At 37.9% G+C, this 13562-nt stretch overlaps 1 protein-coding gene across 2 annotated transcripts in view; it reads right to left on the bottom strand.

Moving 5' to 3' along the window:
- CFTR (CF transmembrane conductance regulator) overlaps window positions 1-13562 on the bottom strand; it is an 81428-nt gene that overhangs the window by 42800 nt on the left and 25066 nt on the right. For both annotated transcript variants that reach the window (XM_052668430.1, XM_052668431.1), the window contains exons 8-11: window positions 13184-13430; window positions 11062-11154; window positions 10352-10534; window positions 7301-7492 (exon numbers count right to left, since the gene is read on the bottom strand). In XM_052668430.1, the coding sequence (XP_052524390.1) occupies window positions 7301-7492; window positions 10352-10534; window positions 11062-11154; window positions 13184-13430 (715 nt within the window). The remainder of the gene's footprint in view (window positions 1-7300; window positions 7493-10351; window positions 10535-11061; window positions 11155-13183; window positions 13431-13562) is intronic.

The following is a 13562-nucleotide window of genomic DNA, read 5'->3' as shown; positions in this document are numbered from 1 at the left end:
CAATATTGTTGGTGCCATTGTTGACTCCTGCCTCTACAACTTTTTCTAAATAAGCTCCAGGTTATTACTGGGCCCATTATATCTCCCCCTATCATCAATGTAAAATCCTAGCCCTACTAAAATCAATTCCAGAACTCCCATTGCTTTGGTGGTTGGATTTTGTCTGATATATTTCTTTGCAGGTGTGTCAACATGGTATTTTAATCAGACTTTTAATGAGTTCCCCTTCTGTTTTCTTCTACCTTTCACCTCAGGGTAATATATGGCATGGAAAAGACAAAGAACTTTTCAGGCTGTAATTATAATAATTAAAAAATGGTTAGTAATTTCTTTCAATGGCATAAACAGAGTGAAGAAGTCCAATAGACACACAATGTTATTTGTTGGAACATGCATTACCTATTGTAAAAAAGTATGTAGGGCTGGTCCAAATACATCCTTGCTGTCATTTTATGCAGGAAGTGAAATTAAGCCAGGAACAAATCTAATGTAATGATGCTGAACAGCACAAAACCCAGCATGCTAATGAAGCATTTACTGGATTTTCTTTAATATATACATAGGTTGCTCAAAAATTAATGCCTCCTATTTATTTCCATAGAAATTGTAACAGATGCACAACACTATTTGATAGAGCAAATTCTTAGCTACAGAACACTGTTTTTCAACATAGTCACGACCACCAGATGTGCAATTTCACCAAAGGCTGCAAGCCACACATAAAAATCTCCACCACCAGAGTTGACCCACTTAACAATTTCACAATTGTTGTGCCGGTCTTGTTGCTAGACAAATGTCGCCTACACAGTCTGTCTTTCATTGGCACAAATAGATGGCAGTCAGAAGGAAATCTGGACTATGTGATAGGTTTTATAGGACAGCCCAGGCAAGGCTGACAGCATGTTCCACAGTCTTCAAACTGGTATGGGGCCTGGTGTTATCTTGGGATAAGTTTTTTTCTCTGCCTGTCTCTGGAAGTTCGAGCCTTCAGCTTAGTCAGCATCATGATGTAGTGGTCAAAGTTGATGATTTGTCTGGGTTCCAGGGAATCCAGAAGGATCACCCCTTTCCTATCTCATAACTTCACCCATTGAGGGCTGTGTCTTGAACTTTTTCTTCAATGGGGAATTCACATTTTGCATCTCCACAGACTGTCATTTTGACTGCAGCTCCTAATGGTGACAACACATTTCATCATCGTTTGTAGTGGAAAACTGTCATCTTCAGCCTCATATTGATTCAGTAAGTCATGACAAACTTTCATATGGTGTTCTTTATGTTCCTGTGTGAGCATTCCTAGGACCCACCTGATGCAAAATCTGTGACATTCCAACATTGCCACCAGTGCTTTGAAGCTGATATTTAGCTCTGTACACAGTTCCCTAGTCACAGTCTTCTGATTCGTGCAGATGAGCTCGTTTTGTGGTGTAACAGCTGTGCATGGCCATGCAGAACATGGCTTGTCTTTCACATCACTGCCACCTCTGCTGAAACACACCACTCACTGCCTCACCGTGCTCACATCTGCTGTTTGGTCTCCATAAGCATTCAGCAAGAGTCAACAAACGTCAGTGGGTGCCATTTTCTTTGCATGGAGGAATTCCACGACACACCTCTGCTGCATCCGCACTTCTGCATCAGACGCCATTTTGTCAGACTGCCCCTCTGCTGCCATCTGTCACATGGCGACAACATGTAATGGAAAACTGGTGGGAAGGTTTGCCTCTACTGCCTTACCAGCAATATCCACCTCTGACATCGTGGGTCAGGGTAATAAAATAGGAGGTGTTATTTTCAGAGAGGAACCCTAACATTCTCTCTCCAGTCCCTGTTCCCATAGATGGTAATTTTTTTTTGTGAGATCTTCTAATATTAGCTAACAAATCTCACACTCAAGGAGAAAGCACTCTATTTAATATTTGTTTGTAGGTTTAACTGTGTGTAAGTCATATTCACCTGCCTCAGCAATAAGGGTAATTGATAATACCTTTGGGATTGGTACAGAAGAATAATGCTGAGATAGTTTAATGTAATAACTCTTTCCAGAGTATATAATAAATATGATCTTGCTTAAAACACACACACACACACAAAAGGAAACACAGAACAGACTTTTTTTGCATACAAATTCTTTGTTACCAAGATTATTTGAAGATTACTTGATAGTTTTATGTGTCTTCATGCTAAGAAAACACCATTCCCAATGTGTAAAATTTGGCACTTTTTTTCCTGATTTTTTAACTAGTTATTAACTGTCAGACAATTATTGTCTTTTCTTAGTTGCTAAATGCTTGACAGCTTCCATACATCTGTTTAATGCATGGACAAAGAGTGGGACTCACCCCACCTCATATTGATAACAAAGACATCTAAGCTACCTTTTTCCTCTAAAAACTCCAGAGAAAACATGCAGGGAATTCAGTTATGCTATTTTAGTTGATTACACTAGGATGAGAGGAACTTCACATTGGCATACCTGTGTCTGTCCCTATCTATGAAGGCAGCCTAGGTAACCTGCTTTCTCATTGAACACCCACATTTCAAACATCTACATGATTAGGTAACCAAGCTTCCTCTTAATATCCTCTTGCAGAGAATTGCTTACTATAAAGCACACAGAGCCAGATTTGAGTCCTTATTGTTCCTCTCTTCCGCTTCCTAACGTGTCAGCAGCCCTTGTGAACAGTGGCCACAAAACGGGGTGCAAAGTATTTCACACGCTGCCTGACTAAAAGCTGTCAAACTGCCTCACAACTCCTACAGATTTAGTTTAATTGTGCACCTGTAGTCAGCTTCAGATGTGATATTCTATGCAGACTAATAACACACCTGCAAAAAAAAACCCCAGTCAGCACTGATAAAAGGGGCTGGGGAAGCACAGTGAGATGCTAGTAAGAATATGTGCTTTTGTCTCAGGGCATCCTTGACACTGCAGAGAGCTGGGCACCGAGGGGGAGATGTCATCCTTTCTGAGGAGATGCCAAACACACAAGAGCACAAACGAGGGCTTGGCATATTAACTGTCTCTTTCTCTAATCATTTTCTTATGATCTAAGCTGAAAATGTATTGCATGCATTCCCTGTGAAGGCAGCTCAAAAAGGACAGAATGTGGTTTCGTGTTTCCTGTATGCTGTTATATGATTTGATTTTGTAAGGAAACACTTTCTCTGTTTGCAAGCAGCGTTAAACATTACATTCACAAGCAGGTGGTGCCTGTCAAATCAGAACATGTGTTTACTTTAAAAGTGGCAGCTTCTTACAGGTAGTTTGCCATTATGGGTTTATGGCCTCTTAGGAAAGCACTGAAGGACAGAATGAATTAAGTACGTGGAAAAATCTCTCTTACCTTTCACAAAGGCAAAACCAGAAGTCACAGAACTATGATTTTAAAACAAATGAAGTATTGTCTCCCTTCAAATGAGATACAGTCCTTGTTTATTTTTTAACAAGAATAACTATAATGGGCTTGTTTCTGCTGTTCTGGCTTGAAAAACGTATTCTCTTGGGACAATTTTGTTCAAAGCTAACAAAATGTAGCCTTCAAGTTTCCCACTATAATTGTTCAAGGGCTTTACCTTTGTAACTTAACAAGTGATAAAAACCAATGAAAAAACCCACTTCCAGTTTATTGTAGGCTATTAATAATGATTTTTCAAATTAAAAATTTAAAAATCAAGCCATGTTCTTTTCACAATTTTTCATATCAGTAATAAGGATGTTGAAAACCCCTTGGCTATTCCTACAAATTCCTGTTTAAATTCATGTTATCCTTCCCATTACATTAGTAGAATCTTTCAGTCTCTGTGGAATATGCACCTGTGGAATTACCTCATATTTAGTAGCAAGACTCCATAGACATATAAATTCATGCAGTTCACATCTCCCAGTGTTTTTTGCCATTCATCACTGTGAATAAAAGTGGTGAATCATGCAGGATGTTCCCAGCACTGAATGTGTTCTTACTTAATTGGTCTTTAATCTGAAGTGCTAGGAAGAAGTTCACCTTCTAATTGACTTTTATCATGAATGTGATGAAAAGTACTTAATAAAAGGGTAAAACACCTTGTCAAAAAAAAAGAAAGGTAGCATAAGCTCAAGTATCATCTGTTTATCTTATTTTACTTTTAATTACTTTTAAACTAGCATATGGGGACTTTCTTTAGAAGAAAGAGAGTTCAGACTGCCTCAATCACATCTTGGCTTTTCTCTATTATAGCAGTAATGTTAAAAGTAATAAACACAATAATATCTGCACACTCAGAATTAAACTCATTCAAACAGTATATTCCAACAAGGTTACTGAAAAATTGATAAATGGTGAGGACTACTACTTTGTGCTGACTAATTTTATCTTCATTTTGAAAGATCTGTTAAGTTATGTATTCACACTGCATACTTGCTAGGATATTCCCTATTCCCCGAGGAAAGATAAAACAAGAAGGCAGTGGTAGAGGATCAAGTTCCCCTTCTACCTTTTCTATGAAATGCTTTTTACTGTGATGCTTCATAGTAAGTATCACATGACTAAAATGTATTGGCATTCGAGTTCAACATCATGCATGAATAAGGGTGAATCTAGACACACTACAATCTCTTCATTTCAACTCCGAAGTAGTCATTCTGTTGTTCTGTCACCTACTGCTCTTCTCTTAACCTTTGTCTATTTCCAAATGCCTGTAATTAGAACCACATGATTTTACCTCCCCTGATGTCCTACTTTACTTGTAAGGAACAGTAACATAAAAAAATGTAATTATGAACAAGTTCTGAATCATTTTACACATATAAAGCAGGCTATGCTGTTAAAATCTTTCCTGAACTGGGGAGCCCAGAACTGAATGCAGTGCTCCAGATGTGGCCTCACCACAGCAGAGTAGAGGGGGAGGATCACTTCCCTGGCCACACTCTTTTTGATGCATTCAAGGATACCACTAGTTTTCTTGGCCATAAGGACATGCTGCTAGTTCATAGAAATACATTCAAAATAGAATTTGAGAACTTTTTTCATGCTTCTTCAGCATTACATATATATATATAGTGTCTTCCTGAAATTATGACAAGTAGTCATATGACCTTTAAGAGTCCATCCAGAGGAGGGCCACAAAAATGATTCAAGGGATGGAATACCTCCCCTATGGAGACAGGCTGAGAGAGCTGGGTCTGTTCAGTCTGAAAAAGAGAAGGCTTCAGGGAGATCTGATAGTGGCTTTTCAGTACCTAAAGGAGAGCTATAAAGGGAACAGATTCTTATCAGGGTCTGCTGTTTTAGAACTAAGGGAAATAGTTTCAAACTGAAGGAGGTGAGATACAGATTGGATATAAGGAAGTTTTTAGTGATGCACTGGAACAGGTTGCCTGGAGAGGTGGTGGATCCCCATCCTTGGAGACATTCAAGATCAGGCTGGACCAGACTCAGAGTACCTCATCTAGCTGTAGATGTCCCTGTTCATTGCAGGGGAGTTGGAGCAGATGACCTTTAAGGATCCCTTTCCACTCAAAAGGAAACAATTATATGATTCTGTTTACATTTGATCACTAGGTCAAAGGAAATGGCTTTGTCTTCCTCAAAACTTTTTTTTTTTTTTTTTTTTGTGAGCATGGAACTTGAAGGAAAATCTCAATTAGTCACTGTTGAGAGATGCCTTTTAACTAACTTCCAGTATATGTGCAATAAGGAAACAAACTCTCTTTTATTACCACACCCTGGTCCAACTTGAAGAACCCATATAAGAGACAAAATAAACAATACTCTCTTGCATTCAGGGGCACTATGTAACTACCTACACAAATTGTAGAGAAGAATGTAAAGTGAGCTCCTTTAGGCAGAAATTCTCTGGCATTCCTTCTTCCGAAAGAACAAAAACACAACCATAAACCAACAAAACATTAACTCTTCTTGTCGTAATAAAACCCTTAAAAGTGCACAATGGGGAAGAAACTAGGAATTAATATTTTAAAACCATCCTTACATTTGCTGTTCTCAGTCCTACTTGATAATTTGTAATTCAACGCTAATGAGACTAGCAAGTATAACAGTAACAAGGTAATGCATTTGGCTTGATTCCAGACCATTCTGCCTTCTCTTCAGGCCGTCCCAATTTATTCAGCTACAGTGCAGAAGAAAGTATCCTTACAAATATCAAACTTGGCCTCAAGTAATGAGTCCTGCTAGAGGTGAAGCATATCGTTCTGCACAGATCTGCACCCACACAGATCAAAGCTGGCTTGATTGAGCCTGCTTGGAGAACAAAGGAACTGCAGCCTACTGAGACACTGAGCCATCCTACCAAAACAAAACACCAAGGTATCATACCAGTGCCAAAACACTGAGCTCCCTCACCAACACAGAAACATCAAGCTAGCTCACCAGCGTGGAGACACTGAGCTGGCCCACCAGCACCAAACAAACCCATCACTAAAAACCTTCTGCTCTAGCCAGGGCCTAGGCTGGAAAGCCTACTGGGACAAGGAGAGTTTTGAACTGCTGCAAGTTGTCCCTTGGAGGTTTGGCATTAACTACAACTTTTTAAGTCTGGGGTTAAGGACTACTCTCTTCAGAATGCCTGAAACAGAAGTTGCTAATTCTTCTGTCTTCAGAAGCTTTCAAAGAAGATTTCCAGCAAACCACAATCCAAACACAGACTGAGATGGCTATAAACACATAAGACCAGATTACTTTATCACTTGACTATACCCTGCTCTGAGATAAAATGCTGTAACCTCATCTTATTTTTAAACAGAGTGGCTATTGTTTTCTTGCTTGACTGGCACTGAAGGAAAATGTTTCACTGCATAGCCTAAAGAAAGATCCTATTGAGCAGTTCAATATTTATTGTTTTCGTCAACATGCTGCTGAGGAAACACCTGATCTTATGGCACAGCAATGAGTGTGGAAAGGCCTAAAATGTTGGGTCCTTTTGTATACTGCAAGGTGAAAAAGTGCTCGTTTCTTACATTACCCTCTAGGAACAACAAACAAATACAGGGGCATTCTGACTTCATTATAGACTACACATCACATAAAGATTGACCCTGCAGTAATTTCCAATGTGAAAACTTACGGCATTCACACAAAGAAAAGCACAACCTCAGTCAAGCAAGCTGATTTAGCTCCTGTTATGTAAACTCCCAGAACCAGCACCATCAGCGTATGTCCGAAGGAGCTGGCAATAGGCTGACTTGTAATACTACGAAATTTCAATGCCAGGATGAGTTCTTGTTTACTTAAAACAAGAAACTCCTGACTCTTATTTAGTATTATTTTTATACAATTAGGTCTTAAGAGTTCTAATGACTGACCTCTTCCAGTTGGCAGGCTTGGATGACACTCTTGTATCGGTATTCATCATAGGATACACCAAAAATGATGTTTTCTTTGATTGTTCCAGGCATGATCCAAGAGACTTGAGGAGAGAATGATATCCGTCCACTGTGTTTAATCTTACCCTGAGAAGGCTCCAGTTCTCCCATTATCAACATCAGAAGAGAAGTCTGACAAATTATGAATGGTTCATATATCAGAAATGCATACAACCACAACAAATGCTAAACAAAATAGGAATCACCTTAAAATAATAAGGTGGTACTTTCGTTCTATAAAATGTGTCCCTACATTCACTGTTCCAGTACAAGACGCAATTACTGAAGATTGTCATGATGTGTATGGTTCTGAAAGGCCCCTGAACAGAGAGAAAGTTACTGAACAAGAAAAACTGTATGATAGCCTATAAACAAGGCACGTGGCTGCAAAAGCATTCATTAGTTAAACTTGTAGCACTTTTACAAGGTAAAAATGTGAGTATCTGTGGGAGGCATATGGATGTCAGGTATTAGTATTTATGGTGAATGTTATTTGATTTTTAACATCACTGTCTATTTTGCTTGTTCTTTGTGCAACACAGTTCATGTTTGCAATCTTGCTAATGTTTATAGCCCTTTTTCTGTGTTGCCTTGAAAAATGTGCTATCTCTGTGGATGCAATTGCTCACCAACTGCTCAGTGCGATCTGAAGTCTTCTCTGTAACTGTTAACTCATTTACGTGAATACATGACCTATGCATATTTGCTATTTCCCTTCATAAAAGAATTGATTGCAATTTCAGCACTAACATGTTATAATTTCAAAGTTAATCAGTAGCTTGTCGTAACCTTGTCACACATCACTAGCTACTTGATCAAAGAACAGAGTTGAGAAATACAAGGAAAAATATGTTACAGAGGCATTCCAGTGGTGTTCTTATCACAGATAAACAGTCAACAAAGCTGGGACATAACAGCCCAAGATCTAAAAATCTATCTAAGACACAATTTTATGTTCTCAGCAAAGATATTTTTTGAGAAGTTATACAGGGGGAATATCATGAGACATCTTCTCATCATACCAGAACTTCAATTTTCCAAAAAGCTGAGTAAGAAGTTTCTGAACTTGCAAAGGATAATCTCTTAGGATGTTTTGCACACTGGATGTTGAGCTATAATATCTTATGTCGTATTCTTTAAAGTTAAAAAAAAAAAAGACCAGAAACATCTACTAAAGAAGCTGTTTTAAAGAGCTGATGTCAGGCCTCATAGTACAGAGAGAAGAAATAAGTACACACTCTGTTCCATTGGCCTGAAAATTCCTGGAATTTGCAACACCATCAACAGGAAAGAAACCCTACACTGAGAGGGTGGAAGGAAAGGAGAAACTTCTTTTGTTGGAGGGCTAAGCGTAAATCTTATTTTACATTTTCCTTTCAGATAATATTTAATCTTTTTATCTTTATTGCCTGGAAAAATGCAAATTTCTTGTATGTATATAATTGCTTACAGCACAGTGTGATCTGAATTTTCCGAAGTTGAATAAATGGAATATATAAACAGCCTTCTTACTAAGTGACATCTTTGTATTATAAGTATGAGCTTCACCAACAGCCAGCTTAGATTAATGAGGACTTCAGCAATATAATGAAATTCTTCTGTTAATTCAGAACTATCACAGTAAAATGCATGCCAGTATATCAGTTTGAGGACCACCTCATGTCTTTTGCAATGGTATCACTGATGAAAAATAATGTTGAAGCCTTGATGCTTTTGAAATTGATGGGTCCTCTCCACTGACTTCAACAAACCAAAGACTTTACAAAGAATCACAGAATGGCTGAGACTGGACAAGACCTCTGGAAGCCATCCGGACCAACACCTGACTGCTCAAGTAGAAACATCTAGAGCAGGCTGCTCAGTACAGTGTCTAGATGGCTTTTGAAAATCTCCAGAGAGGAAGCCTCCTCATCAAAAAGAGTCCTGATAGGTGAAAGTAGAGCAAGTCAGAATACTTTCACCAATAATTTGTTAAATGGGAAAAATTGCCAAATCTGTAATTAATGTGTTTTTTTTTCTTTCACGCCTTCTCAGAAGGCTCCCTGAAGATCAAATACTTTATTTAATTCCTTACAGCTTGAAGTGAATAAGAGTATTACAATTCAGTGTATTTTATAAGGAACATGGCTCAGTGAAAATTATTGGCAATAGGTTGTTGGTTGACTGGATGACCTTGTAGGTCTTTTCCAACCTTGGATTAGATTCTATGATTCTATGATAGTACCAAGGTCAATTGAATGCGTTATCTGCAAACAAAATGCGTTTATAACATTATCCAGATCTAAGATGATGATTTATCTAAACCACAACTTTTCTCAGTACTCCACCAGTTTGAACAGCACCTCCCCAAACCTGTGCTCCAGGCTTTCACCTGGAACTGAGAGTGTGAGCTCAAGCTAAGGTACTGAATGATCTGGAGCCTATACGATGAGGTATGTCACGTATCTAGAGTATGCATCATAGTTATTTTGCTAATTTGTGTCATGTTTGTCAGATTGCTGACCACTTTGTTTTCAAATTTTTCCTTAAAGTTTTGGCAAAGCAGGAAAAAGCCCTGCTTTCAAACACACTGAGCAATCTGGGTATCCATGTAACGTTCTCTACTTCACTGTTTTAAAGGCAAGGAGATGCTCACTGTGATCACCAGCATAAGGTTACAGTCTGCATTACTCCTGCAAACCTCCTTTCAGTTCCTGTGGAAAAATAGACTTGTAATTTAAGTTGGTATTTCTCTACTAAGCCTATATCCTTGTATGTACAAAAACTTTCCAACAGTCTCCACTTCACATTAGCCACAGAGTAAAATTTAAAATAAGAATGGGTCATTTTACTGAGATATATTTTATTCATACACTCTTCCTGCAGCTGCTACTTTTACAGAAAGCACAGATTAGCACGAATACATTAACAATACTGGTAACAACACAGACAACACGAAAATATTCCTTAAAATTAATAGGACTTCTATAGAAACAACAGAAAGAGAAATACCTTGCCTGATCCAGTAGATCCAGAAACAGCTAATAACTCTCCTTTCTCGATCTTAAAATTTATATCCTGAAGAACAGGTGAAGCATGAAGGGGAAAATTGCTGAAGAAGAGATTGTTGTCATTGCTAGGAGCTTTGCTGTTGTTGTTTTCCTGTTTTGCTTTCACAAAGAGCTCTCCAATTCCCTGCAACACACATATTGGTATGTTTGTACATACACAAAAAACGAACAGAACATATGCAGACAAGTGTAGCACACTATAGACTTATGAAAGCCTATGGACTTACTTTGCTAACATTACTTTTCCTATCCATAACCAATTTATTATATTCTTAAAATTGTATCTGTTTTACCATCCACATTGTACTTGCACCTAAATATGCTGACACAAGCAAAATAATCGTCTAACTGAACTGCTTTCTGATATTTATACCTGCCAGTGATTGATTTTGGTTTCGGGATGGTTTAAATTTGAAATAAGTTACAGGCCTTCTCATTTGCTAAAAAGCTTATTCCAATGTTTCTCCACCGTGGATAATTTGATATTATGTGTTAATTACTTGCCACATATTCCTCACCTGCAGACAGCTGAAGCCAGTAAAAAGGAAGGTCTGCTCTTATTAGAGAACAGTGAGTCAAATGTTGGTAAATATCTGTGTATCTATCTATCTGTAGTTAGTATATGAATTTAATTGAGGTAAAAGTACAAACCTCATCCCAAAAAGCTGTTACATTTTCCACCTCAACCCCAGTTGTTGTTAGATTATACTCCAGAGCCTTATATTCTTCTTTTAGCAAGAAATCCTAGAAACACAATGAAAGCAGATTACAGGAAATGGTAAGGGATGACGGTCAGTCCCACAAAGCAATACAGATTTGCCAATGCTGAGCACCAGTTAACATTTCTGATGGTGTTATTTTTTTTTTATTTTTTACTGCATTCTCGTGCCCTTGTGCGAAGCACAAATGCAGACCGTACATGTCTTTCAGATTCAGAAAGAAATGTTTCTTGAAGCTACCAATTCTTTCATTGTTAGTGGAAATATAAGCATGCGTGTATTTGCTTCTGGTTTAGTAAGAATATCAAAACATAGCATTTTGTTCACTTTCAGGACTTGTTTGGTGCAGCATTAGCTGCCAGCCTTAATCCTTTTCAAATAAAGCTTTGTTTCTGGAGTGGAATGTTGAAGGTTACTCTGTTAAACAATGAAGCTAAACAGCTAGACACTGCTGACACACTATTCCAAAACTGCAAGCTTAAATGAAGTTAAATGATGTGGGCACAAAAGGCAGATGATAACACTGGCTAGTGCAGCACTGACGTACGGTCATTTCAAATGACAGAAATCAGCAACCCTACTCGTGTTATCTTCTGAGATAAGGATAAATCAGTATCATGATAAGGAAAAAACGAGTAAGTCTATATTATGTAAGATCTTTAACTTTTCTGTCTCTTTATTTTATTAAGGTTATGCAGTCTTTAATTACCATCTCCTCTAAATCACCTTTCAAAATTATATGGGACCAACTATGTTTGCCTAGGTAATACAGTGGACAAACAAAATGGATATGGTAAGGGAGAATATTGGTCAAACTCTCCAAACTGATGAATAAATTAAATCACGGAAATATATGCATAGCTTATTCATTTTATGCATGTATGCATATTTCCTGTGACAAACAAAGGGCATCAGTGCTTGGGGATTCTGTGAAGCCTTTATATGGAGTCTGAGGAAACCTATCATAAAGAGATCATTATTTATGAATTCCAGAAGAGCCATATAGCTAGTATCCCCAAAGACAAGCGTCTAACAAAGTAGTGTGACAACTGGGCTTTCCAGTTCTGTGAAAAAGCATTGGATGCACTCTTCCAGGAAATATGAGAGACAGGATGCCACCACTAATGCCTAGGGAGCCTGGCAACACAAGCTCTGTGTTAATTGGGATCCAACAAGGCAACCTTCTGAATGTCAGATAGACAGGCTTAAGGCTAGATTCTTGACATTTCAAAAATCCAATAGATGCTTTTATTCTTTATTACAGTTCAGATTTCTGATAAAGATCTTTAAGGGTATTTCTATATTGGATATATTGGGTATATTGGGTATTTCTACCATGCTGAAAAATAAGAAAATTATATTTTAATGGAAAACATCTACAGTCTTTTTTTTAAAATTCCTAATATTTGGATTCAGAATAGAATTCTTTCTCTGAGGATTGATAACAAAACAGCAGACAAAAGAGAGGTCACAAAGGTTTACCCTGAGCTGACTCTGCATAAGCCACTCACGCTGGTACATGAGTAATTGATCTTGGTAGGTAAGGTAGGCAGTAATTAGCAGACCAGTACCTTAATTATGTTTACTACTCATAATGAATGAGATGCACATTTGCATAAGCTGTACAATCTCCTGCTGTTCTTGCCACTAATAGCTAGAAAAACAGCAGGTTTGTGATTTCAACTACTGGAAGCTGTGCTATGTAAAACACATACTAATTTTGTACTTCTTTTTCTGAAGGGAAAACATCTCTTAAGTACCAGAATGTAGTTTTATTAAGTTCCCTATTCTGCAATGAAAAAGAGGCTTAGATGCCTCTGTTTCAAAACAAGCAAATGGCGGATAGCATAAGACTCCTGTAGTTATGCTGCCTGGGGAACCATATAACAATATCAGGATTTATGATGGCATTTCATGGTGTATAATCAAAGCATTATTAGTATATTCGGAAAGTCTGCACAAATGCCATGTGCTTTTGTTGATCAACTGACAAGATAACGTGCTATAAAGAATTAGCTTACGTACTTGGGAAGGTTGAAGTGTGGGCAACCTACCTGTATTTTGTTTATTGCTCCAATAGAATCATACCAGGTCTGCACAGACCCAGGAAACTGCCTGGTCACTGTCATTCGAAGCACAATGCAAAACGAAATAGTGGTAAATATTTTTCGGAGAATGATTCCTTTTGTCACAGCATATGGAACCACAGCTAAAAACACCACAAAAAATCCTGAAAAGAAGAAGGCTGAGCTGTTGAAATATCTCACGTAAGCAGCTTTTCGGGTTAGCTTCAGTTCAGTTCTGTTAAAAAAAAAAAATTTAAAAACAAATGATTAGCATCTGATTTCACAGTTTATATCTTACAAAGTTTTGGATAGAACTGCTGGTAAAACAGTTTACCTAGAGGCTCATTCGTTTCTATTATTTTTAAGG

The sequence above is a fragment of the Tympanuchus pallidicinctus genome, unplaced genomic scaffold (genome assembly GCF_026119805.1).
Source record: "Tympanuchus pallidicinctus isolate F22 unplaced genomic scaffold, pur_lepc_1.0 scaffold8, whole genome shotgun sequence".
Lineage (NCBI taxonomy): Eukaryota > Metazoa > Chordata > Aves > Galliformes > Phasianidae > Tympanuchus > Tympanuchus pallidicinctus.
This window is presented reverse-complemented; position numbering and strand designations above follow the sequence as displayed.